General features: G+C 46.3%; 1 protein-coding gene across 2 annotated transcripts in view; it reads right to left on the reverse strand.

The window, feature by feature from the left end:
* The window catches only part of LOC101689916 (NACHT, LRR and PYD domains-containing protein 1b allele 2), a 34,482-nt gene extending 7,731 nt beyond the window's left edge, over nucleotides 1-26,751 (reverse strand). For both annotated transcript variants that reach the window (XM_045088567.1, XM_045088568.1), the window contains exons 1-13: nucleotides 26,575-26,751; nucleotides 16,349-16,383; nucleotides 16,142-16,228; nucleotides 14,182-14,223; nucleotides 13,831-13,860; nucleotides 10,326-10,370; nucleotides 9,921-9,968; nucleotides 9,708-9,754; nucleotides 9,558-9,607; nucleotides 9,066-9,283; nucleotides 8,712-8,962; nucleotides 6,570-6,704; nucleotides 3,703-3,841 (exon numbers count right to left, since the gene is read on the reverse strand). In XM_045088567.1, the coding sequence (XP_044944502.1) occupies nucleotides 3,703-3,841; nucleotides 6,570-6,704; nucleotides 8,712-8,962; nucleotides 9,066-9,283; nucleotides 9,558-9,607; nucleotides 9,708-9,754; nucleotides 9,921-9,968; nucleotides 10,326-10,370; nucleotides 13,831-13,860; nucleotides 14,182-14,223; nucleotides 16,142-16,228; nucleotides 16,349-16,383; nucleotides 26,575-26,606 (1,159 nt within the window). In that variant the 5' untranslated portion in view covers nucleotides 26,607-26,751. The remainder of the gene's footprint in view (nucleotides 1-3,702; nucleotides 3,842-6,569; nucleotides 6,705-8,711; nucleotides 8,963-9,065; nucleotides 9,284-9,557; nucleotides 9,608-9,707; nucleotides 9,755-9,920; nucleotides 9,969-10,325; nucleotides 10,371-13,830; nucleotides 13,861-14,181; nucleotides 14,224-16,141; nucleotides 16,229-16,348; nucleotides 16,384-26,574) is intronic.
* Nucleotides 26,752-26,984: the final 233 nt, after the last annotated feature.

Raw genomic sequence — 26,984 nt, forward strand, 5'->3', positions numbered from 1 at the left:
TCATCTATCCATGACCCGATGAGTACAAAAGAAACTAGCTGAAAATGGACTCAAATATTGTTCAGATGTTGAAGAGGCTTACAGAATACTTAACAGATCCTTGTTGTTATTACATTTGTATAACAAATAAAAATTCTGGAGGATGAAATGAATAGAAGAGTGGGTTAAAACTCGATATCCTGCTCATGGCACTTACTACTTATGCTGTTTTTTGAAATGATACTGGATTGCGTATGATTACCGGGAAAGAGTTAAGGTATTATAATTCAAAATGCAAACGATGCAAAAATAATTTCTACTACAGACATGTGGCACTGACAGGAGGGAACCCTGTGCCATTTGCAAAGGAAGCTACAACAGCCACAGGCAGGTTCAGAGACCTGCCCACACTCCCACAGAGAGCTGGTCAATTCTAGGGCTGGAACTAGAACCCAGAGGACCTCACTCCCAATCCACTCTTCTGCTTCCCTTTTAGCTCCAAAATGTGCTCACTAGACACATGTCTGTTGTTTTAATAACCTTCTTCAAAGAGAATTGGAGGTCAAGGTCAGACCTGCCTGAGGAGGCAGCCAAGGGCAGCTAGGGGGTGTGCCCCTCCATCTCCATTCTTCCGGAGGCAGTCCACACCAGCGGCAGCCCTCTCCAACTCCTCCCAGGGCAGGAGAGGATATTGAAGAGGTTGTCACCGGAGGACTTCCCAGCACCAAAATCTTAAACGAGGAAAAGCGTTTCCACCGCAGAGCCATAATCACACAGCAGGAGCGACAGTTCACTGATCAGAAGGACAGGGGGACACAAATGAGGCAGGAGATCAGCCACAATGCAGATGTACATCCAGGTCATGGGACAGACTTTGTCAGGATGTCCCTCATTTATATTAAAATGTATGAGATCAAAAAAAAAAAATGTATGAGATCCTCGAGTACAGATCCTTTACCTCTTTGGTTAGGTTTATTCCCATGTATCTTATGGTTCTTGGTGCTATGGTAAATGGAGTCGATTTTCTAATTTCCCTTTTTATATTTTCATTGTTGTGTATAAGAGAGCAACTGATTTCTGTGCATTGATTTTGTATCCTGCCACATTACTGAATTGCTGTATGAGTTCTAGTAGTTTAGGGGTGGAGTCTTTTGGGTTTTCCAAATAAAGTATCATGTCATCTGCAAAGAGAGAGTTTGACTTCTTCTTTGCCAATTTGAATACCTTTTATTTCTCTTTGTTGTCTGGTTGCTTTTGCTAGGTCTTCTAGTACTATGTTGAACAAGAGTGGCAAGAGTGGGCATCCTTGTCTTGTTCCTGATCTCAAAGGGAAGGCTGTCAGCTTTTCCCCATTGAGAATGATATTTGCTGTGGGTTTTTCATAGATGTATTTTATAAAGTTGAAGAATGTTCCCTCTATCCCTATACTTTGAATTGTCATAATCAAGAATGGATGTTGTATCTTGTCAAATGCTTTTTCTGCATCAATCGAGAGGACCATGTGGTTCTTTTCTCTTCTCTTACTGATTTGTTCTATCACATTGATTTGCAAATGTTGAACTGCCCTTGCATCCCAGGGATAAATCCTACCTGGTCAGGGTGTATAATCTTCTTAACGTATTGCTGGATCCTATTAGCTAGGATCTTGCTGAGAATCTTGGCATCCATACTCATCAGGAATATTGGTCTGAAATTCTCCTTTGTGGTGGGGTCTTTACTACAGAACACTCATGAAAGAAATTGAAGAAGACACAAAAATATGGAAGAGCATTCCATGCTCATGAATTGGAAGAATAAACACTGTTAAAATGTCTATACTGCCTAGAGCAATCTATACTTTCAGTGCCATCCTGATCAAAATTCTACCAGAATTTTTCAAAGAGCTGGAACAAACAATCCTAAAATTTGTACAGAACTAGAAGGGATTCCCGAATTGCTAAGGAAATGTTAAAAAAGAAAAACAAAACTGAGGGTATCACATTGCCTGATTTCAAGCTTTACTACAAAGCTGTGATCACCAAGACAACATGGTACTGGCACAAAAAAAAGACACATAGGCCAGTGGAACAGAGTAGAGAGCCCAGATATGGACCCAAAACTCTATGATCAAATAATCTTTTACAAAGCAGGAAAAAATATGCAGTGGGAAAAAGACAGTCTCTTCAATAAATGGTGCTGGGATAATTGGAGAGCTATGTATAGAAGAATGAAACCCGACCATTCTCTTACACCATACACAAAGATAAACTTGAAATGGGTAAAAGGCCTCAACATGAGGCAGAAATCTATCAAAATCCTAGAGGAGAACAAAGGCAGTAACCTCTTCAACATTGACCACAGCAACTTCTTTCAAGACATGTCTCCAAAGGCAAAGGAAACAAAAGCAAAAATGAACTTTTGGGACTTCATCAAGATCAAAAGCTTTTGCACAGCAAAGGAAACAATCAACAAAACAAAGAGACAACCTACAGAATGGGAGAAGATATTTGCAAATGACACTACAGACAAAGGGCTGATATCCAAGATCTATAAAGAACTCCTCAAACTCAACACACACAAAATAATCACGTCAAAAAAATGGGCAGAAGATATGAACAGACATTTCTCCAAAGAAGACAAACAAGTGGCTAACAGACACATGAAAAAATGTTCATCATCATTAGATATCAGGGAGATTCAAATCAAAACCACCTTGAGATATCACCTTACACCAGTTAGAATGTCCAAAATCAACAAGACAGTAAACAAGTGTTGGAGAGGATGTGGGGAAAGGGGAACCCTCTTATACTGTTGGTGGGAATGCCAGTTAATGCAGCCACTTTCGAAAACAGTGTGGAGATTCCTTAAGAAATTAAAAATAGAGCTACCTTATGACCCTGCAATTGCACTACTGGATATTTACCAAAAAGATACAGATGTAGTGAAAAGAAGGGCCACCTGTACCCCAACGTTCATAGCAGCAATGGCCACAGTCGCCAAACTGTGGAAGGAGCCAAGATGCCCTTCAACAGACAAATGGATAAAGAGGATATGGTTCATATATACAATGGAGTATTATGCCTCCACCAGAAAGGGTGAATACCCAACTTTTGTATCAATATGGACGGGACAGGAGGAGATTATGCTGAGTGAAATAAGTCAAGCAGAGACAGTCAATTATCATATGGTTTCACTTACTTGTGGAGCATAACAAATAGCATGGAGGACATTGGGAGTTGGAGAGGAGAAGTGAGTTGGGGGAAATCAGACAGGGAGACAAACCATGAGAGACTGTGGACTCTGAGAAACAAAGGGAGGGTTTTGGGGGCGGTGGTTTGAGGGAATGGGTGAGCCTGGTGGTGGGTATTAAGGAGGGCACGTATTGCATGAAGCACTGGGTGTGGTGCATAAACAATGAATCTTGGAACACTGAAAAAATAAAATTAAATTAAATTTTTAAAAAAGTCTGAAATCCAAACCTCAGAAAGGTAAGAGAGGGAAAAAAATAAAACCCAAACCCTCTATTGGCTAAACCCACCTGCTGCCTGAAGCGTCCAGACCTCACTGAACTACCCAATGACCAAGGGGTCTGGCTGTGGGTGCCTGAGAACCAGAGCCTCGCTGGACTCTTCATCTCTTAATCCGATCTTTAGATGTTATGGTAACGGAACAATCATCCTACTTGTTTTCTTACCCCCACTGCCCCCCAAACCTGAGTTTTCATTCAAGATTCAAAACACTTACATTCTCTCAGTTTTGCTTTCCACACAATTTCCTCAGAATCCATTTCGACTAGAAGTAATTTAAATTCCACTGGTTGCTCCAAATACACTTCAATGTAACTTTTTAATTTTAAAAGTGAACCATCAACAAATTCAATTTCCCTTAAAAAAAAAAAAAAAAGAGTGAATTTTTTTTTTTTTTTTTAATAAAAGCTGCATTAGTTGGCAACATAAAATGTCAAGTAAGGAATGGTAAAGGGGTCAGCGCTGACTGGAATGCTTACTTCGATTCTGATCTCATCCCATAATCACAGATCCTCTGACTCTCCTGCTTCTTCCAGCCCTTCTTTACTCAGACCTGCTTTTCTCCCTCATTGAGGCTTCCAGGACTTTGGCCCGATTTTTTTAAGGTGTAAATTTTCAGCGCTTTCTTGGGTTCAGTGTTTCATGTTCCCAAACTAATCACCCTTTCCTAAGTGTTCTTAAGCTCCCTCACTGGTTTCACTTCAATCATTCCACAACCTGGAAACGATTTAAAGACATTTACAGAACCACACTGTTTATTTTGTCCGCATTCCTCACTGAACACCACCTTGCCCCCACAAACCCTTTCATTGCTATTTTATGGATAAAGATCTCAGAGAAGCTAACGAACTTGGCCAAATCCACATCTAGGAAGTGGGAGATTTGAATTCGCACCTACACACAACCACTACACTTAACCACTACATAGACCGCCCTATGCCTTGGACCTTCTCTCTTCTCCAGACACTAGCAAGTCTACAGGGAGAAATGTACTTTAAAAAAAAAAAAAGAAAGAAAGAAAGATAGAAAAGAAAAGAAAAGAAAAGAAAAATCATTGAACTACACTGGGCATCACCTTTAAAAACCAACATTCCTACCCTGTCCCCTCCCTTTCCATTATAAACCACTAGCATTATCCTCACCATGGATCACCAAGGCCTACAAAGCCAAGAGCTTTCTCTCCCAAAGCCCTCTGCATTCCCATTTCCCATTCCCATTTGTCTGGTGCCTGGAGCCCAGCTGCACATCCCCATCATCTCACTTAGGCACATTCAGTTCCTTCTTCCAGGAAGGTTGTCTATCCTGGTGAATCCCTCTCCCCTCCAACCCAGAACAAATGTCTCCACATAGGAACTCTGCACGGAAACCCACTGCACCCATCTCTATGGTAATACATTACACATAAAAATTATTCTTTACATGACTATAGTATATCTCTCTATATCCTAGCATCTTTTGAAGGAAAAGATCACAACTTACTCATTTTTTAACTTTTAGCTCTTATCCCAGACTGACTTGTAATAGGTACTTTTGATAAATGTCAGTTAAATAAATCACTAATGGTCTAAAATCAGTAAGAACACCTTAGATTTAACAGAGTTTCACAACTCTCAGAGTACCCCAAAACCACTACCTTGCATAATCATTAGGGCAATCCTGGGAGATTAGCCCCATTAGCCCAGAGATTTGGTAAAGAGAGAGCACACAATTGGTGACAGAACTGGACTATTTAAAGCCCTCCCGCCACCACCATCTTGTGTAAGCGACACCTCTAGGGACCACCTCAGTCCCTTCCCAGACAGATGGACCATTCGGTGTGTATTATTCCCTCTCCTAGTGGCTCTCAATCTTGGCAGCAAAGTACAGTCACCCTGGGAACTTTAACAAGCCCAATGCCGAGACCACTCCCAGAGCAATTAAGTCAGCATCTCTGGGGGTAGGACCCAGGCCACAGACTTTTTTCAAAGCTCCCCTGCAAATTCTATTTTGCAACAAAGGCCAAGAATCACACCATCCTAAACAAACCCTTCGAATTTAATCCCACCCCCCAGACAAGACTGCAGCTGGCGTCTCATGATCACCTTGAGGTGGCACCTGCCAGGGCTTGATCAGCTCACAAGGGCTAGGAATCAGCCTCTCAGATCCCAGTGCAAAGATGGTGGCATTAGGGGCCAAGGGCAGAGTGGGCTCAGGGCCAGGCTCATCTGCCACCTGGGTGTGGGACCCAGGCAGCTCGCTAGCCTGCTCTGCACGTTAATGGAGGATGCTCTCTTCAGCCTCAAAGTTGTGAAACTCAAAAAACACCCGGTGGGAAGAAACCCTTTGCAGCTGGAAAGGAAAGTATGGAAGGCTGTCTGCCCAACCTGACCACTTCTACAGGGCCAGAGGCCTCTGCTAATACGATAATGCAACACGGGCCACCCCCATCAGCTCCCTCTTCTTTCATATTTTAATGTAATGGAATCAAAACACATTTTCAATTTTTCACAGATTAAGAAACAAACAAAGGGGTGTACAAAACGAATTTCCACAGAGATGTCTAGTTAGCTAAGCTGCAGCACGCAGTCAGGGCACGTAATGAAAATAAGTTTCAAAAATAACTTTGTCACTTACAGGAAACCGAAATCGCCTACAAATGTCATGGTGTATACAGTGAATAGTTGAAATCTACTGACAATTTGCTCCCATAACTATTTTTCAAATGCCTTCCAATAAGAAAAAGCCGATCACCTTGTTAGCAACTCTTTCCCATTAACCTTCAGTGCTCTGTGACTTAAGATTAAACTGAAGGTTTTTATTCCTTTGAAGCTCACACTGTTTGAAGAATTTAATTTAAAGAACTCAAGAAAACGTAAAACCTTTCTAAAGGAAAAAATATTAAATAGCCTATTTCTGCAATGGTGGCAAATTAATTCTGAAATTCAACGGCATCTTTGGAATAAGCTACAAGTTTAGAAAAACTATGGCTTTCCTGTAAATAAAAATGAAAACAAAATGAATTCTTTTAAAAACCTTCAAAATAACCTTAGCTACAAAATATACATTCCTGCTGCTACTCCAAGTGGTTATTTTTAAGATATATACCTCTGGGGTGATTTCAGCTTCTGGTTCACTGATCAGTCTGTATTTCTTCCCATTCTCCAATAACTTCTGGCAAACAGGAGGCTTGTCAATTTTCATGAATTTCTTAGAGGAGTGCTTTACTGACTTGGAAATATCCTAAAGGCAGAAATAGGTTTAGGCTGTGAAATGCATCAGTAACAACTATAAGAACCGTTAAGTGCCCAGGCAGTGCACGTGCCCCCAGCATTCTCGTCATGTCCCCCCACAAAATGACCGTGATGGAAACACCTTCAGGCACCCTAAAAAGAAACACCGCAGAGGCTAGTAAGTCACCTCAGACCCGCACTGCAAGCTTCTAGGTTTCCAAACCTCTTTCGCTCAAGCACTACAGCCAAAAGCAACCACACACACACCCTGGCTAGCACCAAAAGTTTGCTTCTGAAGGATTTCAGAAAATTAAATGAGTGCCAGCATTACACGTTTGTACTGATTATCTGTCCATTGTGTGAACAGAAAGCAACTACTCTATTGTACACAGTTCCCCTTGACCCAGAGCTTGCTTCTACCCAGCACTATGTGTTTCCAGCCTTGGCCTCACCACTGTCCCAGACGGGTTACTGATTTTATACGCATAGTTCGAATGCCTCACAAAGGCAAATGAGAGACTTTGGCCCAGGCTCCCTTGTGCAGCAGCTGTAGATGTAGCTGAACATGAAATCTGGGTTTCCTGAATGCAAAGTGCAAGGAAATCTTCCAACACAGAAAAAAAAAGTCAATCCCAGAAGGTGTAAAACTACAGCATCAACAGGAAGCCCATCCTGCCCTAACCGTGCCATGCGCCCATTGTTCCAGCGGCAGAATCAGCTCCTCACCCAGCTTCCCAGGAAGGAGAGAGAACACCCTTTTAATTAATTGAATTTACATGGGATTCTTTTGACTCCATTTGAAGACTCGTTTCCCAGCTGAAAGTATTAACTTAAATAAGATTATAGGAAGCATATTTCACCTTCTTAGGAAGAAACTAAAAACCTATTACTTAATAGAGTTCTTAAATTTTAATATATATTGCCAATTACAATCAATATAACTTGTGTTTAAAGCCATCAAAACACTATAACCTGAAAACACTGGAGATAGGCAGTATGACCTTGGAGGGGGCCAAGGGCTGGGTACCCCAAGATGGGCCACTCTGGCATGAAGATTATTTTTAAATAATAAATAATTAATAAAAAAATAACAATAATTTTAATATAATAATAATGAATTTTTAAAAAGCAATCAAGGGTGAGGGCATGAGTGAATAGGTGAAGGAGATAAGAGTACACTTATCACAATTAGCCCTGAGTAATGTACAGAATTGATGAATCCCTGTACCGCTCACCTAAAACCAAGATAACATTGTATATTAACTATATTGGAATTTTTTTAAAAATTAACTAATTCAAACAATTCTTTAAAAAAGGCAACCGAAACACAGCAGATTCAGGAAAGGCTCCTAACCTCCCTGACAACTGCCTAAAAGACTTTGGACAGGGAGCCGGCGTGGCTCAGTCAGTTTAGCGTCTGCCTTCGGCTCAAGTCAGATCCTGAGATCTAGTCCTGCATCAGGCTCCTCGCTCAGCAGGGAGCCTGCTTCTCCCAATGCCTCTCACCCCGTCTTATGCTCTCTCTCACTCTCTCGAATAAATAAGTAAAATATTTAAAAAAAAAAAAAAAGAAAAGAAGAATTCGGATAGAGGACCTGCTCCAGAAAGAGAACTGTCACTAGAGATAACAACACTAGCACATGAACTAGGTATGGAAGACAGGGAGGAACATAGCAAGGCCTGTTTAAGCAAAGTCCTCTATGTCCCATGGCTCTGAGTGGCCCAAGAGACACTTGTTTACCAAACATTTATTCTTTTTCATTTTCCTGTGAGTTGCGTTTCTTTCCGCTGAAGTCCCAGACCCCCGCCCCCTTCTGCTTGGATCGGAATGACCACCCTCCCGCAATCAGAGGACTTGGCACGCCCCAGGCACTGACCCTCTGACCTCTCTAGGTGAGCGCCAAATGAGACCCACAGAGGGCAGACGCTTCAGTTAACAAGAATGGGACCCACACACACGGCATCATGTTGGAACCCAAAGTAATCAACACTTATGATTCATTCTCGTTAAATTTACCTTGATGAACGACTCGTTATTGGTTGCTATGTACACCCGAAAAGACAAGGATGGGTTCTGGTCAATGGCTTTGTAGAGAATCACAGCCCCGTGGTGGTATACAGTCTCTTCACTTTGAATAACCGGCCCCACAGGAGAAAGAGAGCTCACACGCCATTTGACGTGGGTTGTAGAATGATCCATGGTGGATTCTAATGAGGCCCCAGAACTTTTAACATGTAAGACTTTGAACGTCATATTGGCATTGTGGTCTGTTAAAATATGAAGGTAAATCAGCACTCTGGGCAGGACACGGGTTGCACACACATACACACACATGCACAAAAATTAGACATTTAGGAAACAAGTACTTACGACCCAAGCAGAGGGAATGTGGAAACTGAATGGAGGTGAGACAGGTTGGGTCACATTTAACATCAAACAAGGGTCCACCGACAACCCAGGGTTTAACAACCAGGTCTGCAAATTTGCTCCAGGACAAAACGCAATACTTGATGTCAACTTTTCTGTTAACCTCAAATATCAGACCAGTTTCCGTGCATTGGTAAGTTCCCTCTGTGTCCAACTTCAGTCTGCATTGGACAGATAAGAACACCTTTTTAGTCCTTATGTTTGGTCGGGGAGGATTTCTTAAAACTACTTGTGTTTTTAATTCCATTCAAAAGCACTAATGAAATTCTATAGCATTCTGAAGAAGCATCACTACCAAAGAAAATAGCCCAAGGAAGTACATAAAGTGTGTGAAATTAATTATGTTGTTCTGGGTTTCCCCTACCTGGGGTCATTTTTATGTGTGAAGTTAAGTTACTGATGATGTTTAAGTCTTCTCTATTCACAACTACTTACAAAAACTGTTCCCTGGAAAGCGGCCTGGGGGTCACTTGCTCATTTTGTTTCTGGAGAAAAAGTACACACATAAAAGCAGGTAATACACAAACAATGTTACTTTCTTAAAGCAAGTTAAAGAATCATACTCTATAATGAAAATATACTTACATTTTCAACATTGCAGTGTTCACAGTGAGGTTGGATTTTTTGAAGTTCTAAATGATAGAGAAAAAGTTTTATGTATATGAATGTGGTTGGCATTTTCGGATACAAATTTTTTCATAAGTATATGTGACAGGATGAGATGACAAAGTTCAAAGGCACATGCCCCTGAGCAATAACAATATTTGGAAGAATATTTTGGAAAATGTCAGTTTATACCTGAATGCGAATGCTCTTTGGGCAATTCCTTCTCCTCCCACTCTTCCGCTGTGAACGAGATCACACATGCATTGGCAGGAGTCAGTCACGGGGTAAATCATACATGACTCAAGCACCCACCTTAGCTTCCCAACCCACAGAACTTTAAACGTGTATTTAAACACCTCCACACGTCAATCCAATGACACATGAGACACTACGTCTGTCGATCCCACTCTAGGTCTAAAGTGTGAAAACGGGCTTGAATGCGACTTGAGTTTTGGTGTGCCCCATCTCGGCACATAAAACTTTATGTGATCTTTCTCTGCAGCCATCATCCTTACACGGGGCCCACATGTTCTCCTTTCACACAAGCACGGGAGAGCAGCAGAGGAACCAGAGGTAAGCACATCGCCCTGTTCTTACTCTGAGCAGAAGCTTCCTCCACGCAAGACCCTCCTGGCTCCCCATCTGTGAAGACAAGAAAGGGCATATGAGCCATCTCCTCATCAGTTATTCCTCCCCAGGGCCAGCGTCTCCGCTGGAGAGCGGCAGCCTCCACTGAAGATTCATCCACTGCCCAAGATAATGCTCGGCTGGCATCAGCCCTCCAGCTATTAGGGTTAGACATTAGCTTGGAAGAAAAGAACTGACATCAGATTTTAGGCCTATTTAAACTGGAACAACTGTAAGGGTCTCTGATTTGGCATGCAGATTCCTTCCACACCGATAAAGGTCCTGTATGGTCTGGCTCTTCATTACTTCATCTTCTGCCTGCCTCCCCCGCACCTGCTGCCCTCCAGTCACCACCCGCCATGTCTCCACCCCAAAGCACACTCCTGACTTTGCATATACTGTCTCCTCCCACAAATACTCGTGTTGCTTGCCCCCTCACATCTTTGTGGTCTCTGCTCAAATGTGCCCTTATCTGAGAGGCTTTTCTGATACAAATGCACACTCCCCCTCCCTGAAACAGGGCCTGCCTGACATATTCATTTCCTTCAGGGCATCTCCCCACCTTGCACACTGTGGTTTAGTGTCTTCTGCTTCCTGTTTCTCTCCCCCCTAGAATGTAAGCTTCATGAGGACTGTAACCCTAGGGCCTAGTAAGTGCTCAGTCACTATTTTCTGAATGATTAGACTTCCATACTACAAAATATATTAAGAAAGGGAAAGCAGGGGTGCCTGGGTGGCTCAGTGGGTTAAAGCCTCTGTCTTCGGCTCAGGTCATGATCCCAGGGTCCTGGGATGGAGCCCCACATCCGGCTTTCAGCTCTCTGCAAGCCTGCTTCCTCCTCTCTCTCTGCCTGCCTCTCTGCCTACTTGGGATCTCTATCAAATAAATAAATAAAATCTGAAAAAAAAAAATTAAAAAAGAAAAAAAAAAGAAAGGGAAAGCAGGGGCACCTGAGTGGCTCAGTCGGTTAAGCATCTGCCTTCGGCTCAGGTCATGATCCTGGAATACTGGGACTGAGCCCCACACTGGGCTCCCTGCACAGCAGGGTGTCTACTTCTCCCTCTGCCCCTCACCCTGCTCTTGTTCTCTCTCTCTCATATTCTCTCTCTCTCTCTCACTCTCTCTCAATAAACAAATAAAATCTTTTTTTTTTTTAAAGAAAGAAAGGGAACAGCAATGAATTTTTCTATTATCTACACTGGTCACTAGTTGCATGAGCTTGACCTCTCTGGTGGCATTACTAAGTGTCCCCATGCTTCACTTTCCACATCTATCAAATGGGGATTAGAATAATACCATCCCCCCCAAAATTAAGGAAAATTAAATGACCATGCCCTAATTCAGTAAGTGTTACATAACTATTATTAACTATTATTTTGCTACGGTGATAGGTGGGACTCATTAAAAAATTTACAAATTCTAGACAACAATTCCTGTCACTTAAGGCAAGACCTAATGTGTCAAATGCTTGGTTTTATATTGTAGACATCTGAACAACCTCTGGGAGGGTCACCCCATGGGTAAGGCACTCATCAATACATATACAAGGTCCTATGCCATCCCCACGCCCAGAAGGTACAGACACCCCCCAGGACAGCGCTCCACCCCAGCACACACAAGCTGCCTGATTTGTCAGCCTATCGGGAGCTCCAGCTTTAAAAAAAAAAAAAAAATTAAGATCACATGGCAACAGAGATTAAAAGTATTCAGAGTCCTGGACTCAGAACACTATAGATCTGAAATACCGACCACCTCCTGCACCACACTACCCTCCAATCATATTTCCTCAGTCACTATCTTATAAAGGATCATAAAATTCTACTTTATTGGTTGGCTGTAAGTCTGCGTTGTATTTCATCCACAGCCCATGGTTTTCTGCCTTAGGAGCAGAGAAAGTGAAAGAGATCAGAGAATCCTAACCAGCAAACACCGAGCCTCTGACCAGGTCTTCCCAGCCAAAGCAGAGAAATTGATGTAATTCTCCCCAACTTATCAACCACAGCTTCCCTTCAAGCATCGTTGGGTGACCCCAGAGTTCATGCCTGTGAGTAGAAAGCATATGCACTTGGGAAGAGAACGGGTAGGCTGCACTGTTAGCTAGAGCACAGAGGAGCGAACAGTCCAAGGCAGCCCACCTGGTCTTTCCACCCGACCTGAGAATGCAGGCGAAGAATCACAGACATTTTAACAAAGAGAATAATCTTGGGGGAAGGCAGGACTCTTCCATGACCTGGGGCTCGCTCCAAAGACAGGCATCCTCGGCCCGCCCACAGAAGATGCCAGGACACTTGGGACTGCCAGAGAATACCAAGATGTCTAACCCAGCCAAGGGCCAGCCCCTCCTCGGTGCTCCACGTTTGCCCTGCTGACCACACTGACCGTACCAATTCTGAGCCTATCTTGAGCCTTACTGAACACTGCCTTCCACCTATGTTGCCTGCCTGGGTGAGGCCCTGGCCCTGGCCTAGCTTCTGGACCCTGAGGGTTCTGACTCTGGACTCCATGTCTCTACGGCCCTTTACCCAGTTATTACCAGGGATAACAGCAGAAACCTGATCCAATGCCAGCTTTCTAGTTTGATTCCTATTTTAATCCAATCTACGGAGGCTGGACTTTCGACTGCATTTTGGAGGATGAAATAATCCATAATGTACAGAGAATTGGGGGTGAGAGGGTTGGCATACATTTTTGCTTTATGGCTATCAGAATATGACATCTCCACGAGGGTGCTACACACTATTACACACATTATCACAGCTTCTCCTCAATGTATAACATGATTGCAAGAACTTACAGTTACCATCACAGGTTCTCCACTGAGAAATTGCAGAGAGAATCAGACTATCTAAGGACTTATGAGCGAAGAGACTTCATTTATTTTAAGTACTGCAAAGGGGCCCTCTGACTGCCCTGCTACAGCATTCAGGGGCAGATCAGAGTCTAAGAACTGGAGGGGGGAGGAGGGTCCTACAGTAAAAAGAAAACCACTTAAAATACAAGCTTAGTCACTCACAAAACTTTCGACAAAAACCATATTTTATATTTAGAATTCCCTTCAAGTGGTTTCATTCTCAAGTTGTTCACGGAGAGCTCCAACAGCACGCCAGAAACCCCCAAGCACAAATGGAGCACTTGCAGCGGCAGACAGTCAGTGGGCCACAGTCCTGAGCAGCGAGCCCCACCGAGGCAAGTTGCGGCCGCTTACCGCAGGCCCCTCAGGCAGGGGCCTCAGAGCAGCACAGCACATGTACAGTCTTGGTACCGACGCACATCACAGGCACATGCTTTTTTTTGCCCTGTGTAGTGAGTTCACATTTCCAAAACACTTAGAGAAGTTTCCTAACGTTCACCTTAATTTTGCACGGGGAGAAAGATAACGAGCAAGTGATCGGTAATGTAAAAATCCCAGAGGCTATCCTCCCCTTTCTTCCTTTCAACAACAAAAAATAAAACCGAGAGGAAGGATATACTCACTTATTTGTTCTGGTTCTGGTTCCTCATTATCTACAAAAAGCAAAGAAGTCTAAATCAAACTCTTTGGACAACCAAGAGGAAACACGGACTAATGGGAGAACAGGTAAAATGCTTGGCTCTCGCCACCAGCAACCATTTCCTGCCTTTCTTCTTCAGCTCATCCTGTCCTCCCACTTCGCTTGCCAACTGGAAAGTATTTACCACGTAGGCACTTCTTCAGGACTTCAGAAAACCATGCTAGTAATAGGTCCTCAAACCATATAAGGGATGTGTGCGTTACTTTAAAATAAAAATGAAGGCTCATAGGTTTAACCAGGATTCCGTGATTAAGGAAAAGCGTACGTTACTCACCAGATTCACTCTCAGAGCTGCTCTCAGAACTGCTGTCCTCTCCTGAACAGAAACACCAAGGGAAGTTCGCAGTGAATAAAAAGTAAGAACTATTTTTTAATTATATCTATTATAAAATAGATGCAAACTCAACTAATTTCTTCCTAACTTAATAAATTCTATTGAGTCCAAAACCAGTCTGGTTTCTCTAAGAGGGGGCTTGTTTTTCTCTGGAACTGGATAGAACATACTGAGTACGAGCTCCTGTTAACCCTCTGGCTGCGGGAATCACTTCCTCTGGTTGTTGCTCAAGCCCTTCTCAGTGGTGACTCGCCCTCCCTGCTCCCGTCTGGCTCCTGCATTTGCACATATGGACATGTCACACACACTAGGCCAGTGATACAACTGTGCAGAAGTCCTGGAGTGTGCATGCCACTGACTGAAGCACAGGACAAATGTAGTCCCTATTATCCAACTACTTCTGGAAAAAGTGGTCCCCAAGAACGCTCCCTCCTCCTTCCTCCTCACCCCCGACTCCACGTCTCAGTCCACTGCAATCACGCTTCTGTTCCCACAGCTTGCTGGAAATCCTCTCCCTGGTGTCTCTAAAGGACCACTAACCCCCAGAAAAGAACTCCTGCAGGTAGACACCCATCACTCCCTCCTGCCCACAAGACCCTCCCGAGATGTCTGTCCTGGTTCTCCTACCTCTCTCAAAGCTTTCCACCAGTGGCCTTGCCACTCTTCTCTTCTCCCACCACCCCCCTCCCCAGTTAATGCCCCAGGCCCCACATTCCCAGCCTCTCTTCCCCCTAGAGCCCTCAGCAGGCATGGCACCAACTCCCCAGTAGGATCCCGACCGCCACCTCCAGGGACACCTGGGCTTCTCCTGGCAGACCCCAGGAGCAGCCCAGGCCCAACCTGCCGGGCAGGCTCATTCCCCCACCCCCACTCCTCATTCTCTGTACCTCCCAGTTTCCAGACCCTGCCTCCCCCTCCACACAGCAAGTACACACATGAAAAGCTATTAGCATTATTCCCAAACCCTCCCTCCCTATGTTCGTACGGAACGAGTGGCAGCGGTTACAGGGAGGAAGGAAAAGATCTGAGAATAATGTCGAGAACAAGAATAATCGCAGCCCACAGCAGCTTGTTCTGAGTGTTCTATGCGCCAGGCACGTATATATGTTAACTTGTTTACATGTATTTACTCATTTTTTTATTCATTTTGTATATGTATACTTTACATATATTTATGTAAAACACTTCACAACGTATTTACACCTTTCTCCTCACGACTGTCCAATCATGAAAGCGGAGGCCAGCCCACCTGCAGGGCTAGAAGCACAGAACAGGGGTTCTCAATGCTCGCTGCACCTTGGAACCACCCGGGAAAGCTTTCTCAACACATCCATGCCCAGACTCAGCCCTTCCCTAGAGGTTCTGATTTAGCTGGTCTGGGGTGGGGCCTAAACAGCAGTATTTACCTTTAAAGTCTCCAGATGACTGCAACGTGCAGCCAGGGCTGAGAACCGCTGGCCTAGAATCAATCTATTTTAACCACTCCCCTAGTCCCCAAACTTGAACGCCAGGATGACTGCCGCTCCTTCTCCAAGCCTTTCCAGGTACCTTCCCACTGCCCGGAAGTCCCTCCACCAAGCCTCACCTCTGGAGTTCCCAGGGATCCATTCAAACCCAGCCCAAAGTCACTTCTGCGGTCCTCCTCCCCACCGGCTTAGCCACGCCTCCTCGACGACCCCTCCTGTCACACGGACCAACAGGCAAACAGTGGCCGCTTGTCTCGCAGTTGGTCTGTGAGGCCTTGAAGACGGAGGCCCTGTCTTATCCCCTTAGTTGGCCAGCACTCACCCTGACACACAACGCTCAAGGTATGAACGAACATTCACCCAGCTTCAAAGTCCCAAGCAGACCAAGACCAGCCTCCTAGTCGGTTTCCTCGCTTAGGGAAACTGCCACCTACCAGTCTGGGGCGGCGTGCCTCCTTCTTCAGTCACTCCTTGCCCTTCGTGTAAGGAGGCAGGCTTGCAAGGCAGCAGTTGGGAAATGCCTGAATGCAACAGAGTAGCCACAGTCCATAAGTAAAATAAATGATCATTCTCAAAAACGGCAAATGCTCCACAGAGTGTAAGTTTTTTAACACCTCCACACTGACTTAGGAGTACCGTACCTTTTCCTTCTGAAGGGGCATTGTGAGGGTCATCACTGCAACAAGAAAAGAAAAAGACTTTGAAAAACCGATACTAATTTTATATAAAATAATTACAAAAATCTTCAAAATGATCATTATATTGTTTCTCCAGAAATGCTGCAAATTAAAGAACTCTCTCCCTCCTCAAAGGTTTTCCTGCCCCTCTCACTCTCCACCTGTGGCCTGACCCCACGTACTGCCAGGCCAAACTCATCAGTGGGGCTTCTTGGGAGTGCACCTGACCCCTTCTGGTCCCATCACACCCCCAGGAGCCAGCACCATACCTTCCAGGCTCACGGGATTGCCAGTCATGCCCAGCCATCTGGCCTTCCTCTGTCACATCCCTAGGCACACAGTCCTAACTGCCCATCCCGCGCTGGCATCCAGCCTTCCATCTGGTTGCGTGAGTCATCCTCCCTCTCCCTGGTCATCTTGCTCTGCCTCCCTGGCCTTCTCCCTCACATATGGCACCCAAATAGTGAGGGCTCCTGTAGCAAGCATGTAACGAGAAGGCCTCTCCCTTGTCCTCTCCATGCCTGAACTCTCCATGCCCTATGCACATGGTCTCCACTCTCCCTCTCCCCAATGCCCCCTGCACTCAAAGCCACCTGGCTTCTGCTCTCCCACGCTGCCACGGACTCCTAGCCAACAGACCCAGTGGGCCTTCTGCAGTCCTCAGAGACCACGGCCTCACAAGATGAAGCAGGTGGCGGGCTTTTCCGTGGCTTCCGCGTCCCTTCTTACCTGGTCTGCTGCCACCTCCCACCTTCCCTGTGGCAGTGACCTCCCCACTCTCTGTGTGCTTCACCCCCCCACCAGCCTCCATCAGCCCCCAGGGTAGCAGCAGCTACATGATCAGGAGTCACCCCTGTGCGCCCTTGTCTTCCCACCTCACACCACCTCAGGGTGCCTCTTCACACAGGGTTTCTGATCCTAAATCTGCACCTCCTTCCCAGTCCTCTTCTTGGAGTCCCAGATGCCCAGGGTCTTTAAATTAACTATTTTAAATTAGCTATGCTGTTAAGCACTTTAAATTAACTACGCTACTACCTGTCTTCAGGGAGAACCTGCTCCTCCTGACCTGTCTCTGCAGAGAATCACATCCCGAGGGCACCTAGCTGGGACCTCGGCCCTCACCAGCTCCTGCCCCCTCTTGCTCATCAAGCAGCCAGTCCTCCTGAGCCCCCTCTAGACACCTCTCAAATCTGTCCCCTCCTCAGCATACACTCTCTCCCTCAGTTCCAGTGCGCTCCCCCCCACCCCCCCACCCCGTCTCTCACCATGGGCCCTCAAGGTAATTTTCTCATAATTACTATGCATGCCTGCAGTCTCCCTCTCCTGGCTCATCAGTGACTATCAGTGTGGTCTCCTCACACCTTTGCTTATACCCTTCTGTGGCTTCTCACTGGTTTCTAGCTAAACCTAAGCTCCTTGGGAGGGTGCACAATGACCTCCACCCTGCTCCGGTGTCTCCCCTCCATGCGCTCACCCAGAGTGAAAGATCTTCGGTGTCCCAAGCACACCCTGGATCTCTCTCTCTCTCTCTCTCACACACACACACACACACACACACATCACTCTCTGTATCACCACCCCCACCTAGGGTCACTGCCTATGGCCTTGCAAATCATGTGCCCCAACTTTGGAGGATCTGTGAACATGCACTCTGCAGGGGGTGTTGGGGCACCTCTGGGAGGTGTGTGTGCAGAGAAGTGACAGCCCAGCCCTCCCCTTAATGCCAAAACTGCTATTCATCATGGAAGAACAGCACTTCTCATGGTATAGTCTGAGGAACATGAGAGTTATTTGAGGTACGCTCTAAAAACTGCTGTTTTGGGCCCACTGAATCAGAATCTTTGAGGAATAAATGAAAAGAGAGGAAGAAAACAACAATGATGTTATTTGCACTTATACATGTTTAAAATCTTTATTTTCTCATTCCATCACCGCAAAAAAAGTCTCTGAAGGCCATTTTACTAATGCAGAGACTGGCTCAGACAGCTTAATTAACTTCCTCAGGGTCACAGAGCTAAGGACTAGAGAAAGAGCACCCGACTCTAGCCCTTTATGACTTCAAAGCCCACACACTTGCCTGGCCCAGTGCCTTCCCTCCCTGCCCACCACTCCACCCCCAAATCACAACCCTGGGAGCAAAGTGAGGACCCAGCCAGCAAGGGCGGCTGACCAACTGCTTTCCCTCTCCCTCTTCTTCTCCCATGTCAGTTGGGACGCCCAGATGTTGGTGTTGTAAGCCTCCTCAACTCAAGATTTTAGGTAAACGTCCCCAAATATTTGGTATTTCCCAAGCTCCATGGTTCTAGGAAATATACACATCCTTGTTTTCAGACTTAAATCCTTTTGTTTTTTAATCCTCAACTCTTGCTCAAAAGGTCAGGCCATGGTGGCGAAGTTGTAATTGGGAAATGCTTTAAGAAACCAAGAAAGGCTAAAATATGGTTTTTGGTTTGTTTGTTTTTTTTAAAGATTTTATTGATTGGAGCGGGTGGGTGGCTCAATGGGTTAGGTTAAGCCTCTGCCTTCGGCTCAGGTCATGATCTCAGGGTTCTGGGATCGAGCCCTGCATCAAATCAGGATCTCTGCTTGGCAGGGAACTTCCTTCCCCCTCTCTCTCTGCTGCTTCTCTACCTACTTAACGATTTCCCTCTCTCTCTCTCTGTCAAATAAATAAATAAAATCTTTAAAAAACATTTTTTAAATAAAAAATTAAAAAATAAAAGATTTTATTTATTTATTGAACACAGAGAAAGACCACAACTGGGCAGAGAAGCAAGCAGAGAGAGAAGGAGAAGCAGGTTCCTTGCTGAGCAGAGAAGCGGATGCAGGATTGGTTCCCAGCACCCTGAGATCATGACATGAGCCAAAGGCAGAGGCTTAACCCACTGAGCCACCCAGGTGCCCCTAAAATATAGTTTTTAATGAAATGTCTAAAAGAATAAGCCAGATGTGACACCTCCTTTCTCTAGACTCCTACCTCTTATAATGCAGTCACTATGTCTTTTAATTTGAATTATGAGAACATGGATTGAAAGTTCGTCATTCTTATTGCATAAATTATGCCTGGTTAAAACCCACTTCTGTGTTCTCAACAAAACTATTTTTCTCCTTACTAGCACTTTCATTTTCCCCTTTCTGCAGCGGCTTATCTGTTTTCAGACATGTATCCATCTGCTTAGATACTACAACTTTTGCTAAAACCCAGAAAGCCTCTGCATAAAGCCTTTATTTTCTCCATGAAGTAGATGAGAGTGAGTGGTGTACAAGATGAGATTAGTGAGGCCCAGAGGTAGAAGGCCAGCTCCCCCACACAGAGACACCAGGCACCAACCGAGGGACAGTGATGGGGGTGGGGCTTAGACCGGATGAGGAGGACGCAGCTCCTCTCCCCACAACAAGGCAACTCTCTCCCCCACCCCCATCCCCCACCCCGCCTCAGGAAAGCCAGACTCCAGGGGACCCACAGGGCCCCTTGCAACTGAATGAATGCTAGGTGGCCACCCTCTCTTCTATCATGGGCGCTGTCCTAAAGCAAAACCACAGCAACTATCAAAAGAGAGCAGCTAGTCCAAATGCTCTCAGTGTAATTCAGGGACTGGAGAGAAGTAGGAAAGGGGCAGGGACATCTATTCAGCACCTGAAGATCCTTAAATACTGATATGGATTTCATCACTGTTACTAGGTAGAATTTTCCTGCAGTTCCAACACCAGCATCAAATATAAATGCTGCCGGGGAGCCTGGGTGGCTCAGGGGGTTAAGCCTCTGCCTTCAGCTCAGGTCATGATTTCAGGGTCCTGGGATTGAGCCACACATCAGGCTGTCTGCTCAGCAGGGAGCCTGCTTCCTCCTCTCTCTCTGCCTGTCTCTGCCTACTGGTGATCTCTGTCAAATAAATAAATAAAATCTTAATATATATATATATATATATATATATATATATATGCGTGTCCCTGAGCTGCTACAGGACATAAAATACGAGCTTAAAAACTTCAAAGTGCTAATATTAAGTGAGAGTGTTTATTACCTGTTTGTTGGAAAATGTGGATTCTGTGAAACTAAGTGCAAATGAGTAAAACCAGTTGTTGTCAGAATTAAGTCATAGCTGCAATTAAATGAAACCTGAGAGCAACACCAAATCCTCACATAGGTTCAGGACCTTAAAACTTCCAAGAATGTTTTCAGAACCACAAGAGCACCAGTTCCTCACACGAACTCTGCCAGGAAGACGTGGCCAGGACTGCCATCCCCACGTGCAGCTCAGAGGTCTTGCTTGCGTCATGTGGCCAAACCCACCCGGGGCAGGAGCGATGCAGGAGAACCAGAACACAAGCATTCCAAGCTCTCGGAGGAAGCCCCATCTCCCCCCTTGGCAGCCAGCTTGACTCTGTGCAGCCTGGGCAGGTGACTATTGGGCATAAGAATGATTTCACTCCAATCTGGCTCTGTAAGTAATAAGTCTCCACCTAAAGATTTTTAACAATCCTTAAAGTAAAAATAAAGTCTTAATATGTATGTGTTAAATGTTTGCTGTGTGCTGGAAATTAAGCCAAGGACTCAGCCTTATGTCGACCAGCTCATTTAAACATCATGACCATCTTTTAAGTGCCTAACACTGGGCTAGTAAGTATCCCCATCACACAGAAGAAGAAATAATGCTCAGAGATCTTGGGTGACTCATTCAAGAATCATGGTCTATCTGATTGCAGAGTCCAAACTTTTATCAGTACAGTTTAACAACAAAAAGCTAAGAATTCTGCCAAGCAGAATAATGACAAAACACCAGTCTTTCTTCCTACTAAGGTTCCTACTGCCAATGAAGGTAATTCTCCACTGTAGGTAAACAGAGTTTTTAGGCATAATTACATCCATAATAAGCCCCAAATCCTCCTCTAACTTCTCACCAGAATTAAACCATCTGTAACCAAACTAATGGTAACCCCCAGGTTTTACTTCTTTTAGCCCCTATCAACCTTCTAGAAAACAGACCATAACAAGTAAAGTAAAACCCATAAGTAAATCAGTTAAAGAAAGTGAAAAAGATTTTATGTTAGCCACAAACTAGAGTTAAAATGCACAATCATGAAATAACTATACTTCCCAGGACATAGTCCCAATGCAAATAATATTCTCTATAAGACAGATCTCTTTCCCGTCAACTCAGAAGAACAAACGCCTATTTACCCTATGACAGGTGCTGCACTAGGCAGAGGGGATATAAAAGTAACACAAGACACATGAACCTTGTCCCAAGGGAGGAAGAAGACAGATCAGAAAACAAATACATCTGTATATGAGGCAGGGAGAGTAAAATAAAAATAAACATAAGTATAGTGTTAGCCCAGAGCAGGCTCTGAGGAACTGGGAAGAACTGAGCTCTTATGCTAAGATCACAGGCACATGGCTAACGACATAGCTAATTAAACCATGATGCTAAGGCCATCTTGCATTTTCAAAGAGTGCTGCTTCCCCACAAACAGGATCCTCTAGCTATTAGGCTCAGAAAAAGCTGAAAATGAAAGGAACCTACAAGATCTTCCAGTCTGATGCATCATTCTACAAGGGGAGAGGGAATCTAGGAGAGGGTAAGTGAATATATACCCACGATCACAGAGCAAGTTATAAGCAGACACAGTATCACAACTTGTCCCAGGTCTCCTGGTTTCTTCATCAATTTATTCAACTAATACGTGTGGAGCGTGTGTGCCAGATACCAGTAAACAAAGGAACAGGTCTGTGCCTTCCCCAGCCTATCAACCTGATGGTGAAGCCTGACTTCCTGTATCGGAGACAGGAAGTGCTTGAGAGAATGACAAGAGAGCTCCTCTAAGATTGAGGAATTGGGGAGGGCTCCCAGGGGAAGTGACATTTAAGCTGAACGACAAAGTACAGCAGAAATGGACAGGAGAGAAGAACTGGAAGTAGCGGGGCAGCTCCTGTCTGAGACAGGAAAGAGTGGATCAAGGCCCAGGAACAGGAGGAAAGCAAGTGTGGTCAGGGGGAGCGAAGCAGGGGATGAGGAAGGTCAGGGAGGGGGAGACCAAACTGATGGTAACCCCCAGGAGGCTAGTGGCAATTATTCAGTCTGCTGAGTAGTCTCTACATTTCCATCCTGGGAAGACTGAAAACGTGAAAGCAGAGAAGGAAGTCAATAGTGCAGGGTTCCAGAATCTGCTGTCCTCAACGTCTTCCACGGGAACTGCCTGAACGCGTACGACCCTCTGACAACCTGCAGGTTAAGACACTGTTTGTGTTGAGTCCAGAGGCCTAAGCATTTCCCCAAAGAAAACCTCAGTCCCCCAGGCCACAACAGCCAGTACCCCTGCAGAGGCAGTTGTAGTACTAGGTGACCAAAACCTCCAAGGGAGCTAGGTAACTTTTAAAGCACTCTCCAAGGAAAGTGTCTTCATTCAGGACCAAGCTCTGGAAGCCAACAGTGCCCTCCCCACAAGCCAAGACAGAAAGACTTCCATACATGCCAAGCCCTCCAGGAGCTTGAACCCTGAGGTAGATCAGAGACTCAATAAAGGGAAGAGGCAGGTGGGGGAGTGGGGGCAGGAGAGATGTGGGCACCTGGAGCCATCAGCTGTCCATCCCCTTGAGGATGCTGCCTGAACCAAGCTGGCTTCCTATCATGACCTATTTTCTTTTCTTCTTTCTTCCCAAAGATCACCACTTCCAATCAGCTCGCTCACAAAAGAAGCCATCCTATGGGTTTTCTTCTTCAATGTTCAGGTCCCTAATGAAAGCACAGTCTTAGGTTCTTCCAAAGGTCCTTAGCGCTGGCAAAGATGGAAAATGCATGGAGCTGGCTCAACGGGCCAGCTCCTTCACCCACCCCATCCCCTTTTTAAGTTACCCCAATAGGAAAAAATAATGGTGGAACTGGTAGGTCTTTGGGTAACAAAAGGCTGAAGGACTCACTGCATATTATTTGTATTAGGCAAAAACTGGAAGGAACTATCATGCTCACTAAGAGTAAGAAATGGATGAACAAAAATGTGACATTATCATATAAGGGAGTACCGTGAGCAAGCACAATGAAAAGAACTGCTTACACCCCACACTGTGGATCCATCTCAAACAAACATAATGTTGCACAAAACAAGCCAGACATGAAAATTATATGCTGCATGATGCTATTTTTAGAAAGTTTACAAACAAGCAAAATTAATCTCTTGTTCCTTTGGGAAGGAGAAACATGACTGTGAGTAATCAGAGTATGAGAGGGCCATCTAGGGTGCCATGTTTTGTGTCTTGACCTGGGCAGTGTGTTACAGAATGTTCACTTGGTGATGTTCAACTTACCATGCTTGTGTTTTCTGTCTGATTGTGTACACACACACAAAGGGTTTTTGGCATCTAGGGAAAGGAAAAGGAAAGTATCTAGAACTCCAGCTTTACACGCCAGAGTTGTGAATGGAGAAGGACCCTGGCTGGTGGGAGGGCAAGATGAAGTGGCTAACTGCACTGGGAATATGGTCTAAAAGGCAGCTAGCTGTGGGGCGGCAGGAACGCGGGGAAACAGTTTCAGGGTTTATTTCCTTCCTCCTCCTTGTACCTGTCAGTGAGAGCTTTGCAAAACGTACTCCAAAGGGAAGTGGGGCGAGGAGAGAAATGGGCTGGAACCATGCTGGCAGGGAGAAGAGAGGCAGCTGGGACATTTCCAGCAGTGAGAAGACAAGAAGGGAAGGAGGAAAAGAGAAAGAAATCCTGAGTGCCCGGAGTGAACAAAGAGAGCTCTCCTGAGCTGAAGATGTGTGGGGTGGGGGAATTCCCATGACTCAACCCTGTTTCTCTTCTCCCCTCCCTGAACAAACAACATGTGATATACACCTGCAGGAATACAGTTATTGCACTGCTCTACTGTAATTTGTTTCCAAGTCTGGGAACTGAAAAAAAAAAAAACAATGAGTGAGAGTGAAGGGTTGTGTACAGCCAAGAAGTCCACAACCCCAGCATCCAACACATGGTCTGGCATATAATTTGCACTGGAAAAAAAGTGTTCATTGAACAAATATGCGACAGAAAGAACAGGGTAGACATAAAGACTCTATGCCTCAGTATTTTAAAAAATCTGTAAGAAACAGTTTAAATGGCCAAAACTGTGAGAAGGGAATGCTGTGCAGCTACTAAAAATTATAAGCAACAGTAGCTAGCATCTGTGGGGTGTTTTCCAGTTTACAGAGACTGGCACCTCACCCTTGGCTGATACTGAATTTTATGGACTTTGTTGCCAATCTGAAACATGAAAATGACACATTACGAACAATCTCCCTGAAGAGGCCAGAAAGATCAGAGATGGGGGACTAAGGAGTTTTGGTGGAAAGAGTTGGGGTGGGTCCATATCCTCCAGCAATACCAACAGGGGCTGGTAGTTCTGGGTAGTCAGCAGAAAAATTCAGTTAGCTCTGTTTGTGTAAATAACTGTGTTAATGTCACATACTATATTTCAATTCACTTCCTCTCTTTATTGTTCTGGCAGGGGGAAAACTTGACTTCTAGAAAAGATTTAATTCAGAGCTCTTTAACAATCATTCCCAGGACTTGCTGTTGGGTAAATATCCTCTGTAAGCAGTTTTTGATACTCGAGGTGGACTCAGTTCGTGTCCTGTGGTTTTACCCGTGATCTTAACCTCAGGAAACCAAATAGTCAAACCTATCTACACACAGACTTTTCTAGGCTGCCTTCCTGACTGCAACAGTGTTTTAAAGAAAGGGCAGTGGCAGAAAAAAACAAAACCTCCCTCCTCCCTGTGAGAAACTGGGCCTGATGTTTAATGACCCGCGAAAAAGTTAAGTCGTAGACACTTTAAACTTGGGCACTCGCTCCTTGCTCTAGTTAAACTTGGGCACTCGCTCCTTGCTCTAGTTGTTCCTGTAGAAACGTGGTTCTGCAGCAGTGACTGTCCTAAAAGAAAATTTTCTGCAGTCTGAATCCTTGCTGAGCGTTTCTGCACTGCTTTGGGTGACTTCCTGCAAGCGCTTAACGGCAATAAAAGGATTACCTAAAGGATATATTTCACAAAGTGCCCATCACACACTTGCTGAAATACTACATCCGATGCTAAAAGCTCCTTTTGCAAATGATAGTAACTGGAGAACACGCCCACAATACCCTTAGAGCATCCCCAAACTAGCTCTTAATAAACATTCCCATGTAAAAAGCAGCTACTTTTAAAGGTCTGGTGACAAAGAGGCATTGGCTCCCTTTACAGTAATAGCAGAAATCCTTCAAGCAATGTTAATTGGAGCCTGCCGTGCGGGAGACGTGTTAGCGCCACATCGGGGGTGAGGGGCTGCCGCGGGTAGGGCCGCCACACTTGGGCAAGGTGGGGGCGGGGAGGGGGCGTTAAGGGAACCAATCCTACCCTCGACTTCGACTCAACAATTTAAAAGCCGACAGTGTCTGGCAAAACGCCGGGCACCCTCCTGGAGCGACCTCCCAAGTCCTCTTCCAGTACGGAGGGCGCAGGGGCTCCCGAGAGCTGAAGCCCGGGAGCTAGGGGCAGATGAGGACAGTAGAAACCGAGCCTCGAGGGCGGAGAGTCACGGCGGAGGCGGGAAGCTCGCGAGTCCACCGCGGGGAGCAAGGGGGCGCCGCAGGGCGACCTGCCCTCCACGGCCCCCACCGGCCGCCCGCAGCCGCTCCACCAGGAGGTCGAGAACTACCTCGGGCCCACCTGCCACCGCGGCGGTGCCGAGCCCAGGCGGCCAGGGAAACGCGGCCGCAGGCAACAGCAGCGCCGCCTGTAGGCCCCGCCTCTGGGTCGGGAGCGCCCGGCCTCCGGAGCTGCGCGCCGCCGCCGCCTCCCGCGCGGGCACCTGCGCGCGACCCCGCCACCGCGGGCCCTACCCAGGTGCGGCCCGCCGAGACCCCGGGCCAGGACTAGAGGGCAGGAGTGGGGCAAGGGGGGGCGCGCTGGCTCTCCACGCTCTGGGCCCGCGTGAGGCCGGCGCCGCCGCCGGAGTGTGCTTTGTTTTCGCGGCCGGAGCGGGGATGTCGGGACGGCAGTGGAGCCCTCGCCCCCGCCCGCGCCCGCGAAGGGCAAGGGGAGAGCCCGGGAGGGTCTGGGGGTTGCCGAAGGGAGCAAAGCCTTTTCTGCAACTCGGCGACGTTGGGCCCAGCCGTCGCGCGAGCCCGCTCCGCCCCTTCTCCTTCCGAACCCCCCAGCCCCGCAGATGCGCTCACCTGCTCTCCGCGACCCCCACGCCGCGGCTCATCGTCGCTCTGCAGCTGGGAGGGGGCTCCACGCGCGCCCCGGGCTCGGCGCTCAGAGCGCGCCGGGGCGGCTGCTGGAGGGGCTCGCGGAGGGAGCGCTACCCTGCACACTCGGAGGCGGCCGACGGGGGAGGGAAGAGGGCGAGCGAGAGCCACCGGGGGAGGGGACTGGCTGGGAGGGGGTGCTAGGCGCGCATCCGCAGCGGCCGCTGCAGCCTGAGGCTGCCGAGGCTCCGGTAACGGAAACGCACGCTCGCCAGCGGCCCCGCGCGCGCACACTGGCGTGCACACCGGCGTGCACACTCGCACACGTGCGCACACCGGCCCAGTCTTGGCTGCTGATCCGCACCCTCGCCCTGAGGCAACTCGGCTTGATGACC

Source organism: Mustela putorius, unplaced genomic scaffold (genome assembly GCF_011764305.1).
Source record: "Mustela putorius furo isolate JIRA1106 unplaced genomic scaffold, ASM1176430v1.1 tig00003834_pilon_pilon_pilon, whole genome shotgun sequence".
In the NCBI taxonomy this organism is placed as follows: Eukaryota; Metazoa; Chordata; class Mammalia; order Carnivora; family Mustelidae; genus Mustela; species Mustela putorius.